Source organism: Apteryx mantelli, chromosome 1, assembly GCF_036417845.1.
Source record: "Apteryx mantelli isolate bAptMan1 chromosome 1, bAptMan1.hap1, whole genome shotgun sequence".
Classification (NCBI taxonomy): Eukaryota; Metazoa; Chordata; class Aves; order Apterygiformes; family Apterygidae; genus Apteryx; species Apteryx mantelli.
Genome location: NC_089978.1, coordinates 199,267,986 through 199,292,739, shown reverse-complemented (window position 1 = coordinate 199,292,739; position 24,754 = coordinate 199,267,986). Strand labels below are relative to the sequence as shown.

The 24,754-nt window shown below is 36.1% G+C and overlaps 1 protein-coding gene across 2 annotated transcripts in view; it reads left to right on the top strand.

Annotated features, from left to right (window-relative positions):
• Positions 1-1,051: 1,051 nt before the first annotated feature.
• LOC106495926 (metabotropic glutamate receptor 8) overlaps positions 1,052-24,754 on the top strand; it is a 193,340-nt gene continuing 169,637 nt past the window's right edge. For both annotated transcript variants that reach the window (XM_013956490.2, XM_013956489.2), the window contains exons 1-3: positions 1,052-1,182; positions 1,660-1,814; positions 3,599-3,736. In XM_013956490.2, the coding sequence (XP_013811944.1) occupies positions 1,157-1,182; positions 1,660-1,814; positions 3,599-3,736 (319 nt within the window). In that variant the 5' untranslated portion in view covers positions 1,052-1,156. The remainder of the gene's footprint in view (positions 1,183-1,659; positions 1,815-3,598; positions 3,737-24,754) is intronic.

The window sequence follows — 24,754 nt, the reverse complement described above, 5'->3', positions numbered from 1 at the left end:
CTACAAGAGACTGTTATTTTGTTAATAACAACAGGCAACAGCAAATATTGGTGGGAGTTAGATATACCAGTGAGAATCTGGGCAATAGTTTTTAAAGGAAAAATAATTAAAATAAACAAACCAGCAAACATAAACACTGAAAGATTGAGTATGGAATGGGAAGTTGGTGCCAGTCTGGACTCAGGGATTCATGAACCGGTCTCTCTATTTCTTTCCACATCTGCTCAGACACATCCACAGAACTGTGTTCTAACTGGACTCCAGAGTTTCCTCTGCACTGGTATATAAAAGCCATTGGAAATTATTGAGTTTCTGTGGAAAGCTGTGCCCTTTTGCAGGACAGGTAAAATGTAAGGATTTCAATTAGTTCCTTCCTCCTTCTGTCAGGAAGAGATAAAAATATCATCTTTGAGTTTGTATTCATTTGCTGATTAGTAATTTAGAATTTTCAATGACAACCCAAAACCTCTTAAATAATTAAAGCATCTTAATTAAGAATGTCACAATAACAATTTGAAGAGATCTGTATGTATTTGTTCATAAGAGAAAATTTCAAGTTCTCCACTTAAGTTCTGTAAGCGCAGCATTTATTGTTAACCATATACTCTCTGCTGAAAAAGCAGAGGTGTGTGCTAATACCTGACCCCAAGAGTCACATTATGAACATAAGATAAGTGTCAAACTGCAGCTCCAAGGTTAAATGCAATCCTGTGACAAACTTGGGTTCTCAACTGCCATAAATCGGGGTACGCCTGTGGAACTCTGTCCAGCTGAGCCAGTGTATGGTGCCCAAGGATCTGGCTCAGGATGCTGTTTTAAATTTTTTATAAAAAATAAAATAACAAGTAACTGTGTTGTAATCTTTAACACACTATTAAGTGCATAAGCTTGTATAGTGCATATTTCAAAGTGCATAGATAAGGTAACTTCTGGCTAAGCTGCCTTTTCTCAGATTAGATCTTGCTTCTTTGCCTGGCTGCTTAGCTACAGGTTATTTAAGGTGTGGATATTTGAAGTGTTTCAATTCACGTTTCTTTTTTCCTCAGGAGGTGTTTGCATTGCTCAGTCACTCAAAATCCCTCGGGAACCAAGACCAGGAGAATTTGACAAGATCATCAAGCGCCTGTTGGAAACTCCCAATGCTCGAGCAGTGATCATGTTTGCGAATGAAGATGATATTAGGTGCTTGTTTCTTAATTCTGTATGTCAGAGATGTTCCTTCTTCACAGAGATGCACAATTTGATGGTGAACAATGGTGTACACAGGAGGTTTCAGATTCAATTCAAAGGAAAAGTTCTCAGTAAGAAATTCAATTGCAATTACATACTGCTGTTATTTGCTCCACAGAGATCTAATGACTTCTTAGTTCCTAAGAATGAAACTCAAGGAGATTGGTATTCAGTGACTGAAAGGGAAGAAACCAGTAAGAATGCTAGAAAAATATGGCTAAGGATGAATCAAATTCACTTTTATAGTACTGTAGCTTGAGTTCTCTGTGCCTGTTGTTGAATATGCTGTAGGCTTTAAAAACTATTGGCTAGTTGATTAGAGTGATCTTATTTATACATATCCAGAATTAATACTTCAGAGGGATTCTAATCAGAAAGTTCTTTGTAAATGCAGTTTATTTAATTAGTCACTTGTTTGTTTATTTACAGGCGGATACTAGAAGCAGCCAAAAAAGCTAATCAGTCTGGACATTTCCTTTGGATTGGCTCAGATAGTTGGGGGTCAAAAATTTCACCGGTGCAGCAGCAGGAAGAGATTGCAGAAGGAGCAGTAACTATTCTGCCCAAAAGAGCCTCAATTGATGGTAGGAATGCACATGACACAAAAGACTGGTTTTCTGATAATGTTCAAACATTCTAGTCCTTTTAAGAAAAAAGAAAGAAAAAAATAAAGATCATGTAGTCCTTGAGTTCACGGAAAGCTATACATCTAAGGAACTTGAGTCATGTGGCTCAATCCAATATTCATTTAATATCTCTGTTCATATCTCTTCAGATGGGATTAGGTCCTTGAGTTCAGTACACCTGTGCTTGGGAGTTGAGGAGATCATGATTTGTAGGTTTGGATCTGTCTATTGATCTGAAGCTTAATCCAATTAAGAATTTAAGTTCTCTATCATTTACCTTTTAACTTTTCACTACTTTGCCCTCACAGAAGAATTCAACCCCCTGACTTAGACATCTAGCTCTGTTGTCAGGGTAGGGACAGAATTAAATATCTCCAAGCAGTGATAACTTCTGAAGGCTAAGGAGGAAACATCTAGCCAAAAGAAAACTGAGCCTAAGGCTGTGTCTGAAATCTGTCCCTCCTTTGGACATCTGCAGAGCTCTGACGTGTGAATAGGCTTCCATTCATTCAGGACCAGAGCCTGGAGTTTTTTCTCAAAAGGATAAGCAATTGTTTTGTTAAAGAAGTGAGCAAGTCTCCTTGTTTTACTGGTTTTTGTTTGTTTTTAATATAGCTCCAAGATAAGGAGATGCTGAATTTGCAATAAGACAATCTTATAATTGCCCAATAATTAGAGCATGTATGGAGGAGGTAACTGACAGTGAGAGTTTCTTACTCACAGCCTGGTGGTTCTCTGGGACAAAAAGGGACAACATCAGATGAATGATATGAGTTAGCTCATTCTTCTGGGAGTAGAGGCATCTAGGTTCTTCCTTCTGCTCCCTAAACTGTTGATATATGTTACTTTAAAAAGCCACTATATTAACATAGTTTATGACCTGACATATGAGGCACTCTTCTAGCAAGTGGAAGTTGCTGGATTGAACCACCTCATTCCCAGGATGGTACATAGTAACACCTCCTGCTGTCTGTGTAAGTGCTCTAAACTGGTAAAATATTAGAAATACTGAGCATTGTTGATGCTACTTGGAGAAGCTGGCCCCTGGAAACATTTTGTGAAGTGTTTAATCCCAATGGTATGTGTTGGTCACAGTTTGATCATGACTGATGGACTGTAGGAATAAGGTGGGTGCAGCTCCTGCTTCTTAGGATCTGATTAGGTTTAAACAGGAACCTTTAGTTTCTCAGTTGGTGTCATTAAGGGTATAAACAGAAGAAGCATTTAAGGTGTCTTGGGAGCCTCAGATCCAACAGAGAGGCACCCAATGACTTTAGGTGTCCATGAAATGAAATTTATTTGGATCACAGTCTTTGACTAAGTAGTGATTAAAATTTGCCTAATTTCTTGTAGGTGAATAAATCTTTATTTGGGTCTAGTCTATTGTGTTAAAAATCAAGCTGTTTCACTAGCTGTCTAGCTGTCTGCATTGCCTTTTCTTCATATAGAAGAGAATATAGAATAGACTATAGAATTCTATTCAAGCTTTATAGACTCTTTTAATTGCTGTAGCTATTTAAAAATAGTTTGTTCTATTACAAATACAAAATAGTAAAACATGCAGTATTTTTAAATCCTTAATTACTTATATGCACTTAAAATATCTTATTTAAAATAGTTTGTACTTAAGACTTTTTCTTGTTATGAAATCTATGCAGAATCCACTGCTGGTTTTAAATGACAATCTTTATCCTGTATCATATTCTAATGCTTTTTTTTTCTCTCACTTCTCTTTAATATAGCATTTGATAGATATTTTCGGAGCAGAACACTTGCTAACAATCGAAGAAATGTATGGTTTGCAGAATTTTGGGAAGAGAACTTTGGATGCAAGTTAGGATCACATGGAAAAAGAAACAGCAATATCAAGAAATGCACAGGTAACTATGAAAATATAACATTAACTTCAAATTATTTACTGGAGTGCAGGAAACAAACTGCTTTCTGTTGATCATTTTTCTGGCTCCCTTCAATCCTTCTTTTCATCTCTGTCAATCGTCCAATATAAATTATTTTGTAGTAAGAAAAGTATGACATTTCCTTCAAACCTGAGGGAAAAATTTCATAGGTAATATTTGAGAAAATTAGTAGTTGATTTATACACATCTAGTGATAGTACAGGCATTGTTACAGATGTAGCATGTGGTTCAATTTCATTCCTGTTTTCAGTGACCTTCTCTCTCACCCCAGGTAGAGTTGTCTATATGCATTTTTTGATGAAGGGCACATGACAGCAATTCTTATTTTTTTATCCCTGAAATATATATACAGCAAGTTAAGTTTCTGTTGAAACAATTGAGATCTTGATGATAGGTCAAGTCATGAACTCCTTATTTAGTTTAGGAACTGTGTTTAATGGTGGAGGAAAAAACAAATCAATATGTCCTCATTATTTGTCCTTATGTGAGAAGAACAGGATTGTACATTGTATTATAAATCTGAAAGGCTCTATGAAGTTTGAACAAAAAAAAAAATCCATGGAGCTGGCGTTGGGTTTCTTGCACCTGCTTGCTCAGGCATCATACCTAGACACAATGGTCATGACAGATAATATAGCAGTTGCATCCATAGCTCTGAATTTCATCTTACCTATGAGATGTTGGCTTCTTGTTACCCTTTAGAGAATTTCTGACTGTCTGGTTACACTAGCATGAAGTTTGTGTTACGGGGATGCCCTTCCAAACTTTCTGAAGACACAGGCTGTGCACCTGCACCCCAGTTTTTCCAGGAATGTCAGACAGACATATCGTGCAGTCTCCAAACACATACACCAAAAGTTCTCCACCTCCTGAACCAGTGGATTTATTGTATGTATAAAATGCCATTGATTCAAAGACTTATTGCACTGTGCTTCACAGAGCACACATATCTCATACCAAAATGTGGAAGCCATACACGCACTCTCTCATTTCCCAAATCGGACAACAACCCCTTGTCTTCTATCTTTTACCATATAGTACGCTTCCCCAAACAAGGATGAAATTCAGTGCCTCACTGACCTAAATCGTAGTTCATCACTCTAATCCTGTACTCCTTGGTATTGATTCATAGAGCAGTAAATCATGGCTGGGTAGTTACACATGCTTGGAAAGGGATTGTTTTGTTTTTGCTATTTTAAGAAAAGTATGGAGCTGGTTTTTTATTGAAAGCCTTCAGATAGTGTACGTGCCATAGTTTGGGATACTCTAAATGCTAATACAGATGGTTGTCTGGCTTGTCTCAGCTCATCATGTCTGTCAGTTTGAAGTGCCAAGTAAAAATTAATATCTAAAACGCGTAGGCCATGTCCTCTGTGCCAGAACATAGGAAGAAATCGTATCTTCTACACCCAGATAGTAAGCATAATAGCAAGGGATGGGATTAAGAAGTGGGCAGAAAGAATCTCATATGAAGGTTGCCCTTGTATTATCACCTGCAGAAAAAAAGCTGTGAATTCTGCTGAAGAAAAAGATATCTATGAGTCATAGTACCCTTGGCTAAAGACACTTAAAGATGGGTTACTACAATGGAATGGAAAAGATGCTTGGTCTCCAGCAGACTTGAAAGAAGCCAACAATTCAGAATGATCCCTATGCTTATCTAATTCAAATTTAAAGGTTTGGATAACAAAAATACCACAACATGTTTCTTTTAAGTAAATGTAATCAAGATATCAGGGTTGAATCTGTGATTTAAGCAGAAACACTGGGTGGAGAATGGTGAATGACTCCCGCATCTAGATCTAGATGCAGAGATGGCATCTTTACCCACAACACTTCAGGCATCATGGTCTTCCATGCACAAAAGAGTGGAGGTGTGAAAATCAGAATCTTGCATAGTTCTTCATACCAAAGCCCCCAAAGTGGATGAGTCAGTCTAGTATGATCTTCTAGGTTCTCTCAAGATTAAAGAATAGAATATCTCATGCATGAATTCATCTTTTCCTTTGAAAGACCAAAGATGTATCAACAATATATCATGGACAATTCTGCTCTGATTTAATGGTTAAATGAAAAAAATTAATGACCAAAAAAAAAAGGTTTGTAATTGGATTGGAGATGTTAAATTTAACTAAAAAGATGAAGCTCAATATCAAAGACTTTGATCCTTGCTTTATCCCATTTGCAAGTTGTCCTTCCAGTGGATTTTCCCTGAAACTTCTAGATTACTTTCTCAGCTATAAATTTCGACTAAACTCTTAAAAGGAATATATTCCCATCTCTATTTCAGGACTTGAAGATTGAGCTCAGAAATCAGATTTATCCCAGTTTTCCCATATTTTATCTGGGTACTGCAGATAATAAGATCCCACCAAATTTGTAAATTTGTATGTCATGCCAATAGCCAGGAATACAGTGAAAGAAACCCAAGAGCTCCCCTTCTCTGAAGGTATTAAAAGGCAAATGGTTAGGTATAAAGTTTTTTCAGCTTTCAGATGGGTTTTGTTAGGCATTTCTATTTATTTTAGCTAAGAATTACCTTTTCTCATATGGCATTTGTAATTCCCAGTGATGACACAATCAATATCCCTGTTTTTTATTTAGCCTGGTTATCAATTCATAGGTTTAAATTTGTACTACCCGTATTCAAAATGCTACCAGTCTAATCTAATTTCAAGGACCTTTTTCCTATGGAGATACTAGAAAATGCTTCATAGTGAAGACTATTTCTCTCTTTTCCATCTAAAATCAACAGACATTCTACCATTGATATTCCTGAGTGGGATGTCCTCTCCTTGTTCTTGGTTAGGAATTATAGAAGGGCATATGCTTTCTTAGCACCCTCTGTTCTTATACATTACTGATTAGGATAATTTAATGTGTTAATAGTTTAAACAGTTTATTTGAAAACAACTGCTATTCAAAAACTATTTTAAAATACTGTTTATTTGTGGTTGCTGCTGTTTCTTACTCTTAAAATAGTTTACACTTCAGAGATGCATAAAATAAATAAGTTTCTTTTGAGTCTTCCTGATGGTTTGCTTTCTGATTTTTGCCAGTTTACAGAAAGAAGTGATTCATCTAAACTTTGAAAAGTAATTGCTACTATTTATTTGCTATTAGCTCTATGTGTTTCTGAATGTGAGTTTATATTGATCAAATCATCATGATTAGAATAGTACATTGAAAATTTTAGAGCTTTTTGTCCCAACCTTCTAGAATAAAAAAAAAAATTGAATTGAGTCATTAACTTAGTAAAGATGAAACAATAATTCCATCACTGTCCTTAAACCCTTTTAATCAGGGAAGGGGAAAAGCATTTGCAAAAAACACTTGTTTATCTTACTACAATAAAATAGAAAAAAATACTGCACTACTAAGTATTGAACTGCCTGTAGAGGTTACAGGAAGCCTTATATTACATATTTATTCAAGGTCCTTTGTCTACCCTATAAAAAGATCTTTAGTTAGACACGAATCTTTCAGGGATGTTCAACAGCCTTTCATTAGCAATGGAACCTCTTTGTGGAAATAAGAAGTGAGGAGACGATAAGCTTTTCACTCATCCTTGTGACCCCACAGAAAATTTTAAAGATAGAGGGACTATTCATCCTTTGATTACCTCTATCTTTCAAGAGAAATGGCTTGCACAATGATTGCAAGAGGTGGCAAAGAGAGTAGGCCTCTTGCTCCACTTTAATTTTAACATCCTGGAGAATTTTCCCATTCCCTCAGCTTCCCACTTGACTCACCCAGTGAGTCAAATTTTAGATAGCTCAAGATTTAGGATTATTTAGAAACTTGGTGAACTGACCAGCTTGGCCAGCTTTATTCCTGGTGTTGTGTTACTAACTCCAGCTCTTGGGTGTTGAGTTATTAGTTGCCAGCCTCAGCTTTGATTTTCTAAGGCAGGTTTCTATACCTCACAGTTCTTAAGAAATATACAGAAGTATGAATACAAAAATCTGAAAATGAAACCAAAATATCTGAGTATTATTTTAAAAGTTTCTTTGAATTGTTGGGCTGGCAATATACCGCATCACTCTTTGGGAAGAGCCAAATCATGGTTACAGAAAAAGCAAAGCAGTTTTAATGGTTGTAGATTAAGAGTTAAGGGAGCAAGGTAAGAGTTAAATGAAATGTACTCAGATTTGCTCCTGTTAACGGTGCAGAATATTAACATTTGATTCCAGTCTAACTTGAAGTACTACAGAAGTCCTCTTTAAATATATATTTGCTGAGATTTTGTCTAAATTTTCCCCTCAGCATCCCTTCAAGGCATATATTTATTATCATATTTTCAGTCTTTGAACAGTAAAATGTGGACCTTTAATAAAAGCTCAGCAAAAATGTTGTTTAAGAAAGCTCTTCCATACATATCCTTTTACAGTAAGAGAAGTAGTTGCTCCCTCTGTTTTGTATGGTTAGCATTTTGTTTAACTACTCTGCAAACCTAATCAGCCTTTAACTGCCTATAATGACTGACTGCACTGCTAAAAATAGAGATGGGAGAAGAATTTCCCAAAGCATGCAGAGACCTGTGTAAATTAGTCAAATTTCAATTTGCTCTATCAAACTGGATTATTTACATCTGTGAAAAAAATCACAGTGTAGTATAATAGATATCATGTATCTGTGAATTTTACAAATACATTATTTAAATGTTTTCTCTTAACTAACCTCTTTGAAAATACAATTGCCCCTAAAAATATTAACAGCAAGAAGCAGATTTACTCACTGGTGTATTCAGCCGTGTTCTGACAAATTTATAGAACAAATTGAAAAGCTCGCAAGCAGAATGTGAATCTTCCAAAGGCACAGCAAATTGCTGTCTATTTAACTTGGGTAATAGATCCATTCCTATAGAATCTCTCCTAAAGTATGCTTTTTTTCTAGATGCGAACTGCACAAAGTTTTAAAAAGCAGCATACATGCAGTAGACACACATTTTATACAACTTACTAGTTAATATTTGTTAGGTGTACCACATTTCCCAGAAGTCACTAGGACTCAAGAGGGACTTTATTCTCAAGCACACTGCAGGCCAAGAGCTGCAGGCTCCCCCCTTTACATGACTTCGCTATTGTGACTATACATTTGGGCCTCAGAGGTAGAATGGGTAATTATTTCACTCCTTCTCTTCCTCTGCCGTTCTTTGCCATTTTCTTGAGTGCCATTTGAAATTTAGCCAATAACCACTTTGCAGAAAGATGTGTGACTTTTTTATATGTACTTATAAAATATATATTGCTATTTTGTGTAAGTATAGTAACACTAAATAAAAACGGCAGTAATCAGATTTGCAACATAATAAGCAGGAGCCAAGTTGACCATTGTATCTTTGCTGCCCATCACATCACCTTGACACAAAAGACTTTGAGGACTATTTGTTGTATTTATCTGATCTGTTTCTTATTTTCCTTTGGGCTTTATCTCAGAATTACGAATACTGTGTGTTACAGGCAGCGGCGCTGCAAAGGTCCCGCGCTGTCTGTGATGCAGCATTAAATAAAACGACATCACTTGTCATTAAATAATATATGGGGCTGGAGAGCACTTACTTTTGTTTTTAGTACAATAGATCATGTCCCAGGTGGCACTGAGACCTCTTCCAATAACCTAAATAAAGTTTAATCTCTTTATTGTGGTATACTATAGGCCACAAATTCACCACGTTTGCAGTTTTTGACAGTTTCCCAATTTCAAAGCCTGGGTAGTCAATTCCAAAGAAAAAGTTGATGTCTCAAAATGGTCATTGACATTTAAGGATGTGACATTCTGTCAAAATAAACAGGACTGAAATATGGACTTTCTTGTGCTATACTTCAAGTCATAATGTTTGTTTACATCAAATTCTCTACTGATGGTGGAGAACTGTCAGGCACAGACTTTATCATCTCTCTGCTATCCATGTCTGATAGACTGAAAAATTATGGAAGACTATAGTTTGAGGTACATTTGGTCAGAATATACACATTTAATCCTCTTGCAAAAGGGCAGTTCTGGCTCTTGTTGCAGAAACTAGAGAAATGTTGAATAGTACTCAATCCCAGCAATTGCTAATGTGCATAAATATTACTCAATATATCCAAGAGCTGTCAAATCAGGTGACCTAACATATGCTGACCATTTACTGACTTGACTTCTTCATTTCACTTATGACTGTTCTCCATTTTGGCATTTCAGCAGTTGTTAGGATTTTGTAAATCTCTTTATACTCTATCCAGTAGATAGTCACATTTCAATCTAGTTGTCAACCTTAGATTTAGCTACATATCATACAATTTCAAAAAGCTTCTTATTCTAATATGAAAAAGAAATTGTTACTGTTGATATACTCCCCAGATATCTCTGTTTCTCTATAATTTGAGTTATAAATAGGAATTCAAATCTTGTTTTCTGTCAGAAAATGTATCAATTTTATATTTATAATGTTTTACAAAGTTATGAGTCATATTCCACTGCATAATCATTTAAATAGAGTATCTTGCCATTTTAAATTTGATACACTTGCTGCCAAGTTGGAGTGCTTTTAATATGCATATGTGTGCGCGCATGTATGCCTGTGTAGGCTAGTACCTTATGAGTCCAGAAATGCTTATCCAGCTCAGAGCCTCTGCAAGACTGGCATATCTTAATGTATGAATTGTGGGTTTAAATATAATTTTTTTGCAAATTCTGTAAATGCACTTCCTCAAATATAGACTCAGAAAACTTGCAACTGATGTTACTCATGGGGTAACTTAGATGTAGCACATCTAGGAATGTCATCTCTTCTCACTGATTGTTCCTGGAAGCCAGTAATAAGTTACTCTGAAATTTCCAGTACTTTGGGCAGATGCTAGTAAAAGGAGAAAGTCGATAGTCAATGATGTCTTGCATGCTCTTCTTCATCTGTTCATTCTCCTCCTCTCGCACAAACAGACGCTTGCTGTGGAAGGGAAGAGAACAGGTGCTGTATAAACCTGAGACCTAGATATCTCTCTTCAGGTACAAGAGATATCTGGTGTTTTCCCTTCTGAGTAAACTTATGAGGAAATTCTTGTAAACCTGCTTTGTGAGAGCGCTGGAAAAACTGTTTCTATTTTACATATACATCTGTGCCATTATTCAAGCATTTCAAGTTACAGTGTTTATATAAAACTTTTTATAAGCATGTACGTTTGGTGTTACTAACACTGATGGGCTGCTTCATTAGAGTAAGGGTTAAATATTATAATAGAAGATAGTTTAAGCCTTAAAAAAATGATTATTAACTGCATAATTTTCAGTGTCCTTGGACGTGGTCAGAGAGGCTGATCTGCTCACATTCAAAGGAGGTTATCCACTTCTCGGTTCTTCTGACCAAACTGTCTGACTACTCTGACACTGTTCTGTGAGATGATCTGGATGAAGATTTTGGAGGTGAAACTACATTAGCCAGATCAGCAGCAGGCATGTTAATTTGGCTGCAAATGCTCTTCCGTATTCACAGTTGGGGGTCAGAGGACATAACCTGTTACAAGGAACTGAGCAGGTAGGGCTGAAAAAAGAGGAAAAGCTCCCCTTTTCATGCCTTCAAAGCTTGTATGACAAGAGAAATCAGCTGCTTATGATATTGATCCTACTGAGTAAGTTAGAAGAATACAGAATTCTCACTGTGGTCAGTTCCTAGGCAAAAAATGACTGTTCTTGGCCCTTGTTTGTAGAAGACTGTTAACTACAAACTGACATTGTGCTATTCCATTGATTAGCTGTTCTGAGAGAGAAAAAGAGTCTATTTAATATGCAGCTCAATATATATAGACTATTTTTAATATTCTGAGAGTATGCAGTGATTCAAGATATATATTTAAATTTACCAGAATGCATTTTCTCAGTAGATCCAAAAAAAGCTTGTTTTTCTCTTTTGTAACTGTAGAAAAATGTCATCTCACACATACACTGGAATACAGAATGAATTACATCATAAATTGTTGATGCAGAACTTCCCACTAAACAGCCTCTTCTCTATTAGTTAATACTTGATTTTCAGGATATCAACAAGTTAAAACAGATATGAGCACAAAGGAAAAGAAAATGGTAAAATTAAAGGAAATTATTTGATCTTTCTACTGTCATCTTTCTACTGTTTAATTATGTTTGATATTGAAAAAGATTTCAATTTATTTTGACCTTACAACCAATATCCCAAGTAAATATGTATTTGTTATAATTATATTAAACTTATAGTATACTTACTATAGAAAACTAAGTGTTTTCTGGGCTCTCATAATGACATGAAGAAGCCATGAAAACACTTAATGAAAGCCACTTTTATATCATGAACTTTTCCCATACATTGATAAATAATTATTCACCTGTGTAATTCCCCTAATTTATAAGTAATTGCTCACCTTTTGTGGGAGTTGAGAGTGGTCATCTGTAAACAGAAGCAGATGTTCTGTCATCTAGTGAGTAGAATTTCATTGCAAAAATAAACCCACCAAAATCAATGGGGCATACATAATTGGCTGTGATATAAATCACTATAGAAAAAGGAGGTCAGAATTTGGCTTTTAATGGATGTATACCCTTTAAATGCATCAATTATAATTCAATATTTCCAGAGTCATATTTGTATCCAATATTTGAAATAGGTGTTTTTATATGAAGGGTCCTTATGAAAGGTCAGTTAGAAGCACAAGTGTCCTCAATTTGTGTTAAAATCAGTATCTAACCAAGAGTTTGTTATATTGAATTTATACCAGATTAACAGCATGGCTGGACATAATGATTTTGACCCAGATTCTAACTCTGGACCAGTATATATGTAGGGCTTGTAGGATTGCCCTTGGGTGGAGCTCAGGAGTCAGGATTCACTTAATTCTTCAACTTCCAGCAGGCAAACTCCATCTATTTTAGTAAGTTGTTTAGACTGCTATGACTCAACCTGTAGGGATGCCTGCCTCTCTTCATGGACTGCAAATGGAGCCTTGAAGACTAATTTGGACTAGATGGCCCAATTTTAGATTGCTCAGTTCAGGTGAAATGAATCCCACTCCATGGCTGCATAGATCACCACCTTCTCAACAAAACAATTAGATATCTGCCTTCCCAGTTCATGTAAGATCCTGGTGATAATTTGCTTATGTTGATTATGCCTATATTACTTAAATATTTAGAGTTAATTTAACTTTTTTAAAAGCACTTTCATACATGGAAACAGAGGGAAGGCAGCCAGCTGTACACAGATTATCAGCAAACATTCCAGAAATCTGAATATATGATGATTTGCCTATTGAACATTAGATAGTATCATAGATTTCCAGGATGCAATATACTGTTGAATAACCTCAAACATTTAGTAGGGACTTGTTGACAAAGGTTTATATTTAAGCTTTGTTTGCAAATGGAATATTTAATATTTCCAGCCTAGATCTTTTTAACCTGAGATGAGATAAGCCCAGGAGGTAGACAAATTAAGCCTTTAAAATCTTTGATGAGTCTGTGTAATGTACATGATCTGTCACTGAGACAAAAGCAGCTGATGTTCTGATCTCATATGCTCATATCCAGTGAAGAAGAAGTTACTTTCAATTTATTAAAGTGAAACTGTGGGATGAGATCTGCTTCCATTAGTGGTATGTTCAGTTGCATCAGTAAACAGCAGCTGATTAATGCCATGGGGTTCTGCTACTGTATCTTCTGCATTTATTGAAGTTTTGGCAACCAAGGAAGGTCTTGATTGATTTGTTATTTTCTTAGTTATAATTCATGATTATGAAGGGAAAGGTCTATGCACTACATACATTCCACCTGAGCCTGCAAAGTAAGAGTTAAATACCTACAAAAGCTGTGCAGTCATGGGGCAGGTGGTGTGCCACTGTCTACCATGCTATTCAGATTTCCTTTGCTTCCTGTCTGTTCTCTATTTTTTTCTTGTGCTCAAGTTTAAGTCTTTGGGCTAGAGACTGCATTTTTCTGATTTTTTCTTTTTTTTTTTTGCACAGTGTATTACTGTTTTAGTCTTTCAAGCAAAAAAGAAAACTGAGTTGGCATTTGCACACATCATAAACCTGTTCAGAGGAGTCCAGTGAAATTTAAGTGCCACATAAGCATTGTTTGGCTTAGAAAATAAGGACTTTTTTTCACTCTCACTATTCAGTTCTGTTGGTAGACTTTTTCCTGAGCCATATTCTTGAAAGAGCAGTTCTTCAGAGTCTCTTGTATAGAGCAACAACTTTTCTCTCATCTTGAAATGAACAAATCATTTCCAGTGCTAGAAACACCTCAAGGTAATGTTTTAAATTGTCTTTTCCTGTGACTTTTGAAACTACACCAAACAAGAAACAAATTCATTTTATTCCTTTTATATTTTGAAACAGAGCCTGAAACTCCAGAAGCGGTAGTTTTAGAAACACCTAAGGAAAGTGGTAGAGTAAGCTCTAGAATTCACTTAACAGTCTTACAAGATATATTACATATAAAATCTGAAAACGTAACAAAACAATTCATGTGTATAGATTGGATTTTTTTTTCAACCTTGGGGACAGAAATAGTAGCACCTGCCAAAAGGCTGCAGTAGAGCAAAGCAGTTTGCAAAGTTGAAAAGCAGCATGGGTTTGTCCGACTATGAGACAAAATGATGTTATGTGTTCTGCATCTCCAGGGATATTCTGGATCTCTGAGGGATATGTAACATCCCTTAAATTCTAGATATAACTACCCAGAAAGAACAATGTACAGACTACAAATTAGTCATAGACTACATAATTGGTAATTCCAAATAAATAACATGCATGAGATTACAAATGGCTCTCACACAATTTGGAAAGAGGAAAGGAGGCTAAATTTGCTGTATAAATTGTTCATTATTTACTGATAGATAAACCACAGACATTCATGGATTTCATTGTGGAACTCATGTAATCTCTTTCATTTGTTAATTAGACTGGATATATATCTTTCTAACTTTTCTGAAAAATTAGAGTTCAAGTGTGGAAATTTCATATGAAGCATGTTGCTCACGAGCTTTTGATACATATCCATTGGTTTTTAGAAGAAACTTGTAATTACAGCATTGTGTTAAAATGGAGATAAAAAAACATAAAAGGAAGAAGAATTAATTTGCTGCATTAGCAGTCTTCATGTGATCTAACAGAACTGGAAGTGAGTATGCAAAGGTCTTCTACATTTGCAATTTCTGTGTGCAATGGGATAGTGCAGAATGTAAAGATTGGTACCTGACAACCTTCAGGAAAATGGGAAAATATATCCACATATTTTACTGCAGCTTTTGCGCTTTTTCTGCAGAAGTGCTTATGGCCAGGATATCAGCCTTCATGGTAAACCTTTCCTTGAGCCCTGTGACATTGCTCCTTTGCACTGTCTCTGATTGAGCCACACCTTTGCAAACTGAGGTATGAGACTTTCAGGTCTGCAAAAGATTTGGTTTCAATTTCAGATGAATATTAAGGTTACTTTCCATGTTATCTGAACTGGATTTATGGATTTACCCACTCCTATGTGAATTTTTTTTTCATTTAATTTATGATGATAATAAAGGAAACAGGGTTTGGGGCTCTAGACCAAAGATATTGCAACTTAGTTAGGGATAAAATACAAAAGATGTACAAAAATACAAAAGATAATGGCCAAATCTAATGCTATACATGAGTGATACTTTACTGAAAAGAAGAGATATGAGATATGAGAGGATATGGCCCTCCAAATGAGAGTAATAGCATGATTTTGTGTGGAAATCACAGAGGTCAGTAATCAAAGACTGAGTAGGAAAAGAAAAGCTTTAAAAGAATGATCAGAAGGGAAGTTATGTTGTTTTTCACTTCAGAACACAAGAGTTTTAGATCTTAAAAGTAAGATAAAGACGAGTAGAGTTTTAGGAAAAGACAGGTTTATACAGAGTCTTGAAAGAGAGACAAGAAGTTTGAACAACCTGTGAAAGGGGTCAAGGGTAGCCAACCAAGAATTTGGCTTTGGTGACACTGAATTATAAAAATCTCTAGTTTTGATGAAAGGAAGTGAGAGAAGTGCCATGCATATTGCTCCTCAAAATCTTTTTTGGTCTGTTATTATGTGGTTCTATTTTCCACAGTTTATCCTCTTTTTTGGCTTACTCATTTGAGCATGACTCTCACTCTTCCAATTTTTTTTAAAATTTCTCACAGTTTTACAATTTTACAAATTAAAAAGTTTTTCTTTCTTTCTTCTGCCTTCATTCCGATATTGCATCATGTTGGCTTTTGTTCTTAGAGCCTTTAAGATCACAGCTTTATGTTTACTTTCAGTTAAATATGTGACATTAAAAAAAAAAGTATGCTTTTAGATTTTTGACTGGTCCTTTTAATTTGCTTTTACCAGCTTCCTCTTTGCCTTTTCTCTTAAAAAATTCAGTATCCTTATATTCAGTTTTTATGTGTTTATTTATTTATTTTTCTTCTCTCTTAGTAAGATATCACATTTTGGTCGTGTTACAAAAGAGCTCACTTGTAGTCCTGCCTGGAATGAGGTCTGGTGCACTTTTCCAGATAAAACCCAAAGCCATTTCTTTTCTTGGTGTTTCTTGGTGTTCACGGTTGTGTGGTTCTGTTGGTCATTTATGGTATCCCTGACTCATGCTTCATTATGATTATTTACTCAGTTGAAATGTGGATACCTGAAATTTCAAATTATCATGTTTTCTACTTCTTCAGTCTCTCTAGCTTTTGCTAGCATTTCAGGTCCCCTGCTGCCATTGTGATTGAGTGGCTGACGGCACAGTCCTCTCATGCTCACTGATTAATCAAGCAGATCAATTCTGTGACACTTGTTGATACAGTTACATTTTAACAGGTTGCCTGATGTGTTCTTTAATATATAATATTAGTTCTCCACCTAGTCTAATGTCATTATCATTTCTAGGCATTTGGTTAGTGTTGTTCAAATCCTTAATAATTCTCTTATAAGACTATGTGCATTTTTGCTGTAGCTTAGTACATTCATTTATTAGCATGCTTTTGATTAGGTTTTGCATTTTTAAAAGTCCTTTCTCAAATGGAAGTCTGACTGCTAGTATCAATTATTTCTCATCAGAGGGTGAGGAATTTAATTATGCTGCGGTCAAGCACTTCAGCTGTAATTATGCCTTGAATGGATTTGCTGTGCAATGTTTAGAAATACAGCTCTAATCCTGCAAGCTAGGCCATATGGCCCTGCCTATGCACCTGTGCAGGACTGCAGTGAGATCAGTAGTATCTCACACATGGAAGCACTTAAGAATGATTATGACAACATGCAGCATGGCTTAAATGTATCTTCTACCTAAGTAAAAAGTATTCCATGCCCACTTCCACAAAGAAATGGTAATTTTACATGCCTATACTTTGCCCTCTTGTGATATCTCTCCAGAGAGTACGTGGCTATTTGAAATAATGCATTATTAATATTTTTCACTGGTCAAATGTTCTGTTCTTCAACTTTGTATGTGTTTTATTTTCCTGTCAAAAGGATGATGATAAAACACTATTTCCTGACTTCTGGCCTCCATACAGGTCTACTCTCTCAAGTATTCCATTTTTCAATATTACTGCAATGTGCAGCATGCATGTGCATGTTTCTTGGTGTGCGTGTATTCTCAGTGTGTAAAATGTCCCTTCCCTCTGTCTTAATTCCACTGTAATCTCTATCTCTGTGCAAGGCCACAGAGAATGCTTTTTGAACAAAATATTTTCCCCTTTTCCTTCCCCTCACCTGCCCTCAGCTTTATGCTACTGGTCTTCAATTCAGCATAGAAACTCTAAGCCAGGGTGTGGAATATCTGAGGGAGTTATTAAGAGTCCAAGCAGGTTGTCTGGAGAAAGGGGAGCTGAAGTTGGGACTGGAGGTTGGGCCTTTTGGTGTTGAGAGGCCCTGGCAGGCCACAGGGGAACTTTGCCAGGTACCCTTTCCCACATTCCTAATCTCAGATGATATATCTGAACTGCTGAAGACAGTGAAGCATTTCCAGTGATTGCTATTATACATTCAGGACCTATTTCAGAAAGTGGGGAAAAAAATACAATAAGGGTCAAAACCTTTATTCTTAATTTATTATTCAGGAAATCCTCTAGAGAAGCAGAACTTCAAAGAAGATCAATCTTCCATTTCAAAAAAGGATTTTGACATTTGGAATTGAAATTAATCTGGACCATTCTTAAATTCTCAGTAAAAGGGAAATAAAACTTATTTTACATCACTTAAAATACTATAGTGTGTTATATTATCTAACATGAAATTTAAATATATGTAACTAAAAGTTCCAACTTGACTCAGTTCTAAAATATCAAAACAGCACTTTCAGCATAGTCTCGATTTTCCTGAGTAAACTAAAATATTGGTGAATACATTTTTTAGGAAGATTTTTTTATTTTAATGGAAATACATTCTCTTGTGAAAGGTAGCTCTATAAAAGTCTCCCGATAATTCTATAGTTTAAAGAGAGAGAATGAGAAAGAATGCATGATTTGGCACCCAGAAAAATATTTTTTATCTGAGTGTTGTATAATAATTGACTGGATACAGTATGTACATGAATAGTTATGTGAGAAAATGTTTATCTAGCACATAGCTGATGATGGCAACAGTAATGACAATGTGTATAAAAGACATGCTGATTATGATGAATCACACAGAAAAAATGTTGACATTGATGTCTAGTAATTCTGAATGTCTCCAGGCAGCGAATTTATCTTTCTATTGGGCTACTTTTCACAAGCAAATACTTAATTTATGTATTTAATTTATTTCTCTAAATCTAATATGTGAAAGTGGAGAGTAGCATCATGTCAAGTGGAGGTTGGATATGCTCACCTGTTAACATATTTATATTTCCTGAGATCCAGCGATGTCAGTAACTAAGAGAGGTGGAAGCTCACTGGAAAGCATAGATCTGGTATTTTAGGCAACTGTTTTTCACTGATTGTCAAAAATTACTGCATTCATATCTCGTCTCTTATCCTGGCTCTATGAACTGCAGAAAAAAATGAGATAAAAACTATAACAAATTATTGCACGTGTATTGCAGGGATATGTTACTCAACATTTCTGAAAGACTAAGTTGTGGCAGTATCATGGCATTTCAAATGAAGAAGTTCATTCCATTTCAAGACAAATTCTCATTCAAGAACACTGTGTTTTTCATTGTTTATTTTTAATTCAGAGTACATTGACAGTTGTGGAAAACTCAGCTTTAAACAAAGCTTTTCTTGTTCAGAAGATCCCTTAATCTTCTTTCTTATTTGTGGGAATAATTCTATTGTTTTGACATCTAGAAAAATCAAGCCCCTCTTATGGATTGATAGCCTTTTCTTGGCCACCTATACCAGGCATTAGATCAGGTCTCTCTTTCTTCTTCAGTATTTATGCTATACAAGAGACAAATTCTCGGTTATTCATGAGCAGCCCACAGTAAGAATGCACATGGACACAGTTTTCATCCCAGCTGTGAAATGATGTCATGGTGGACTTTGGTGTGGAAGGGAAGTATCTTGTGATTGAGAAGGTAGAGCCGCCTTCAGAGCTCCAGGCAAGGTGAAGTCTCCAGTCAGATCAATGGATTTTCTACTGTGTGTAAGCCCTTTGGGGGACCTGGAGTCTTCCTCTTTCAAAAGCATGCATTGTATTCGTATATTGCAGTTTCACTGCAACTTCAGTTATTGATAATTAAGATGTAGAATTTTCCCCATGGTTAGAAAGTGACAGCTGATATTGATTACTATTTCAAATATAGTCAGAATGGTAATATTTTAGAGTATGACTTTTATTATTAATGTAATTACTTGTGAGTAGAACTGTGCTATATAATCCTGGGCCCATCATCCATTCTTACTCACAAAAAGAAGAACAAAAAAAAAAAAAAAAAAAGAAGGAAGGGAAAGAGGATGGGGAGAGGAATTGTTACTTCAAAGCAAGGTGTGTCTATCTTGACCCAAATCATGTGTTGCCTGCCTGTTTGATTACTTGTCCATTGAATGCAATGGTATATTTTATATTAATAGACAATGGCTGGCTAGTATGTCCCTGCTACCTCCTGAAAGTCTTTTATACCTCTCACTGCTGGCCCGCCTGTCTTCCACTTCCCTTGGGCTGTGCTGCTTACATAAACTGAGCTTAATGAAGCGATTCTCAAATGAGATTTATCTTTTAAAGGTTAAACATTTTAATTAGAATTCAATTGTGAGGAGACCTAGGGGGTTGGTGTGGAGTTAGTATCCTGTGCCTGGTCAGGATTCTTGAAATGTGTATTGTACTTCACACTTCCTAATAGTGCTCTATGATGCTTTCATCTTTGGAGAGTGGATCCCTTCTTGATTTTCCCTTGTTTTCAGCATGTTGCTCTACACTGCATCAAATTGTTCCAGCCCAGCAGTGTGGGTGATAGATAATGTTACAAACTTACATATGGTAGTTTGTAAGATAAACCAGTTCAGATAATACAGGATGTGTCATCCTGTAACTCAGATATTGAACTCATCTTTTCTGAGATATGAGTGGCTGGATACAATTCTTAAAGAACTTTAAATCTCATAGAATTCTGGTTCTTCTGACATGTGAAGATTTGTAGAGGATAGAAATTCAGATAATCCCGAGAAAGCAAGGAGGAACTGCAAGCAATGGCTGAGGCTGAAGCCTGAGACAGAAAGCACCAACTCATCTCCAGCTTTAAAAATGAAGTGATTGTACCTCAGAACAGATGGGAGGAATTTTAGCTTTATATGCATTTCACTGGAAGGAAAGGAGAAAGAGAAAGGAAATAATTTAATTTTTATATTTTCATTTTATTTGATAGTTTTATTTCTGTGTTACTAGCTTCTTGTCTTCACTACTTTCTCCATAATCTATTCCTCCTCCTCCTCAATTAATTTGGTCTGTAGAGTTTATTGAACCATGTCAAATCACTCTGTAGAAGTGACTTTTGGATTAGCCCATGTTTTTTAGGTCTTAGAATATAATTATTAGGTACATTTAGGTAGGCTTGAAAAGGAACATATTGCACGAGTTTTCACTGACACTCTTCTATGTGACAGTTCTTCAAGTCTGAATTGTTTTGACTGTTCTCACTCACAGATGCCAGTAGTCTTTCTTGTGGCAACTGATCCCCAGTTGAGACTCATTCTCCTTTACAGCTTGAATGCATGACTTGTTTCCATTAGCACTGTCAGGGTGTTTAAAATATTGACTTGCAGTTTTGTTTCATCTACATGGTGACTCGATGGTAAAATGCATTAATAAACATTTAGAAAAAATAATGGTATTTACACCTGGATATAGCAAACCTTGAGGATGAAGCTTAATATTGTCACAGATCTGGTGCAGGTTCACACAGGAATAGATTTATTTCTTATGCTCTGCTAAATTTCTTGTGGAATGCCGAGTGCATTAGAATCCATGGTAACTGTGCCTGGTAAAACGTTGTATTACTTTGCTGTTGATAATGCAAGTCCATCTAATTAGTACCAAATGTCAGGGTACTAAGAGGAGCAGGTGGCACCATTTGTATCTGAAGTAAATACAAACACAGTACTTGTGTGCAAAAACAGAGACTAAATAAAGCCTTTTGTGGAGTTTGCTACAGCTGGTTTGTCTGATGAATAAGATCTGAAAAAGAGAAGGTAATTATAAACTGTGCTCCATGAATGTAATTGATAATTTCAATTTCAGGTTGAACCAAATGTTATTGATAGGAAGCATTTCGGGCTTGAGACCTGTTATACTTAAAGAAATAAAGTGTATTGTTTCTGGAATAGAGACTATGATTTTCGGCATTTGGAAAGTTCATGGTTCTCTTCAGGTTCATGTTCTATTTTAAGAGTTGCTAGCAATAATGACAATTGTGAATAACAATAAATCAGAGAATTTTAATATTCTTGATGTTCATGAAATACTAAGAACTGTGAACAGACTTACTAAGTTGAGACTTTTGGTGATCTTTAAATACCTAAACCTCTGAGTTACTCAAAATGTACATGAACATTGTTTGAATGGGTCCAAAGTGAAAAGAAATTGCTAGAGATCGACTAAGGTGGGTAGAATCATTCTGCCTAGATGCCTTTATGACTTATGAAGAGAAATGAATAGCTCCAGAAATCTATCAAAAATAATTTTCTGGAGGTGCCTTATACAGTTGCAGTTTTCCAATAGGGAATGTACATTCAGGATGGATGCAGCTTATGGGACCCAGTGAAAACTTAACTAATCAGTCTTTATGGCAAAAAATTAACTGGGAAAATTAACTGTTTTTTTGCTTGCCAGGTGTTGATCAGTATCAGGAACAAAACAGGTCAAGATACTGTTACCTCTCACTGACATATGGCTGTCTAATGTGGAGATGAAGGGGAGTCCCTCCCTTGCAGCTGGAACACCAGTCTGCAGCATAGAGTTAAAGTGGTACTTTGACATCACCTTTATAGAAGGTTTATTTTCCTCCATGGAAATTTAGAAGGTAAAGAGATAAAAGGTGTGGGGGCCTTTATATTGGACATCTGCATTTGTGTGAATATCACTTATGATGACTATGTAGACAGTCTCTGGCCTGCAAACATAAAACTTCGTTTTCATGCTATGCCAGTCTTCTTAATCTTCTCATACACAAATATTCACTAAAAATGAAATATACCCTCAATACTAGTTTTATGCTTTTTCTTAGTTTGCTTAGTTAATCTGGCAATTGATATGTAAGTAAGATTTGCAATTCCATCTGTAATATTAAAATAGTGTGAATTTTTACATTATTACCATTTAATTAAAAATATGTGCTGTCTATTAGGAATAAAATGTCCTTTATTCCATTCCATTTATAAATGAAATATTAACAGTTATTTTTGCTTTTTTTTAAGACAATTTGATTACAAGAGAGAAAGAGAGAGCATGATGAATATTTTTAATGTATTTTGTGATAAACCCTGAGTTTGCAGCATATAATAGCAAACTTTAAGGGGGGATATTTTTAAAGGAGGGAACATTTAAGGAGAGATAATCAAGTAAAATTTGTATCTAGCAGATCTGGAAGTACAGAACATACTGTACAAGGAAAAAATAAATAACCTGCAAATGAAAAGAACACCCAAACATCTCCAAAAAAGATTAAGAGACTAAGCTAAGTAATAAAGAATATAAAAAGCAATCTTTCCAAAAATAATAACATACTCATCCTTACAGCCATATAGAAACACAAAAGAGCCAAACAGTTTAAGGGGAAAAAAATGAAGCTGTGATAAAAAAAAGCAAATAAAGCTATTTTTAATAACAAAAGTTCTCATCATAAAACAAATATTTAAATTCAAAGCAATTTAAAAAACCCATGGGCTCCTTAAAATAATATCCACCAAAATATCCTTCAGAGCAAAATATAAATTGGTTTAAGAGGAAAATAAATACCACTAATTTGTTGTATCAGCTTAGCACATTCTAGCAGCGCAGTTGTCTTGCTCATTAGTTTGCAGGATAGCCTGCAGTAAAGGACAACATGTTCTTGTGCTGCTCTGGTGCAGTTAGGGAAGAAAGAAAGATATGGTAGGTCATGATCTTTGTCACTTTCTTTTTGCTACTTTGGATAAGCATGAACTACAGCTAGTCTAAATTTCTTTCTGCACCTCCAGTGCATTGATATAAGCAATGCTTCAGTGCTGACAACCTTTGTCTCCCCCCAAACATTCATATGTTTCTGAGTCAAGAGAAGCCTTGCTCCTTTCAGAGTGAAGATACCACTGATTGATTGCACCTTGCCTCTTCATGAAAGACCATTTTCTGGTTCTTGTAGAATAGGGCACTTCGATTTGCACAAAGGTAAATTAGATTCTTGTGTCCTTGCAAAAATGAGCTTCTATTCCTACTGGTTTCTAACTCTGAGGTTGCCCAAAATCACTCTCTTGCAGCAGGAAAATGTTGAGCGAATCAGCTGAACAACAACTTCCTGCTCATGAGAAGCAGGAACTTTCAAGCTGTTGGAAACTTAATTGGAACAGGTGAGTGCTCTTTGCACAAGACTGCTGCTACAGCTGAGTTCCTATAGTCAATCTTAATGTGGCTCTCCCCTCTCTCCACCCGCAAAGAAATCTATGATATGTTGATTTTCAAAATAATAAGTGTGGTAGCCTGTCATGCAACTTGTACTGGTGTACACAGGTTGCATCAGTCGCTGGACATAACTGTGGTAAGTGGCACCTGTTGTACCATTTGTTTAGCACTTTATTGTATGTGTGCCTCCACTGTTTGGTAAAAAATAATATGTCTGAGTAGCAGGCAGGCAGGAAGGCTGCCAGTTTTTGCATTGTTCAGGCTGCTGCAGTATTGGTATCATGGTACCAGCAGGAGGTAGGGGAAATTGCTACTTCTCTGGGGGCAGCTGAGTACAGTCATGGAGAAGACGACTCTGGCTTGTGAGGTAGGACAGAGCTGGAGTGATAAAAGCCGGGAGTGGGGATCCTGCTGCAGGAGTACAGGCTGCCAAAACTCCTGAGAAGAGAAGGGAGCTGGCAGAAAAGCTGCAGGGGGTTGCAGAGACCCTCCCTGCAGAAGAGGTGATTTTGCTGGTGATCCTGACCAGACTGTGTAGAATTTGCTGGAGTCCAGGAAGCTGCTAAAAATTACAGAACTAGAAAACAAGAATAGAAGGACTTGCCCTGCAAGGCACAGTAAGGGAAAGATTTGTTTACAAACCCTTTTATTTTACTCTGTCTCACCATTATTACATGTATCTGGACATGTAAGAGTAGCTTCTTGTAGTGTGTGTTTTAATAAATCTTTGAGTAGAAGTTGCAAGCCATTTTAGTGTCTTTAGTGTGGTCCCTTTTAAAGGAAGAATACCAGCAGTTCCAGCTTTACCGTTATGGCAACCTGCGAGCCCATTACAATAATTTTTCAGTCACTTTCAGTCCTGCCCTGCTCACTTCTACAAGGGCAAAAACCAACAGCGCTGCAGAACCTGTTAGCCTCTTTTGTACTGGTTTCGTGCACCACCCAATGAAATAGAGGAACTCTTTA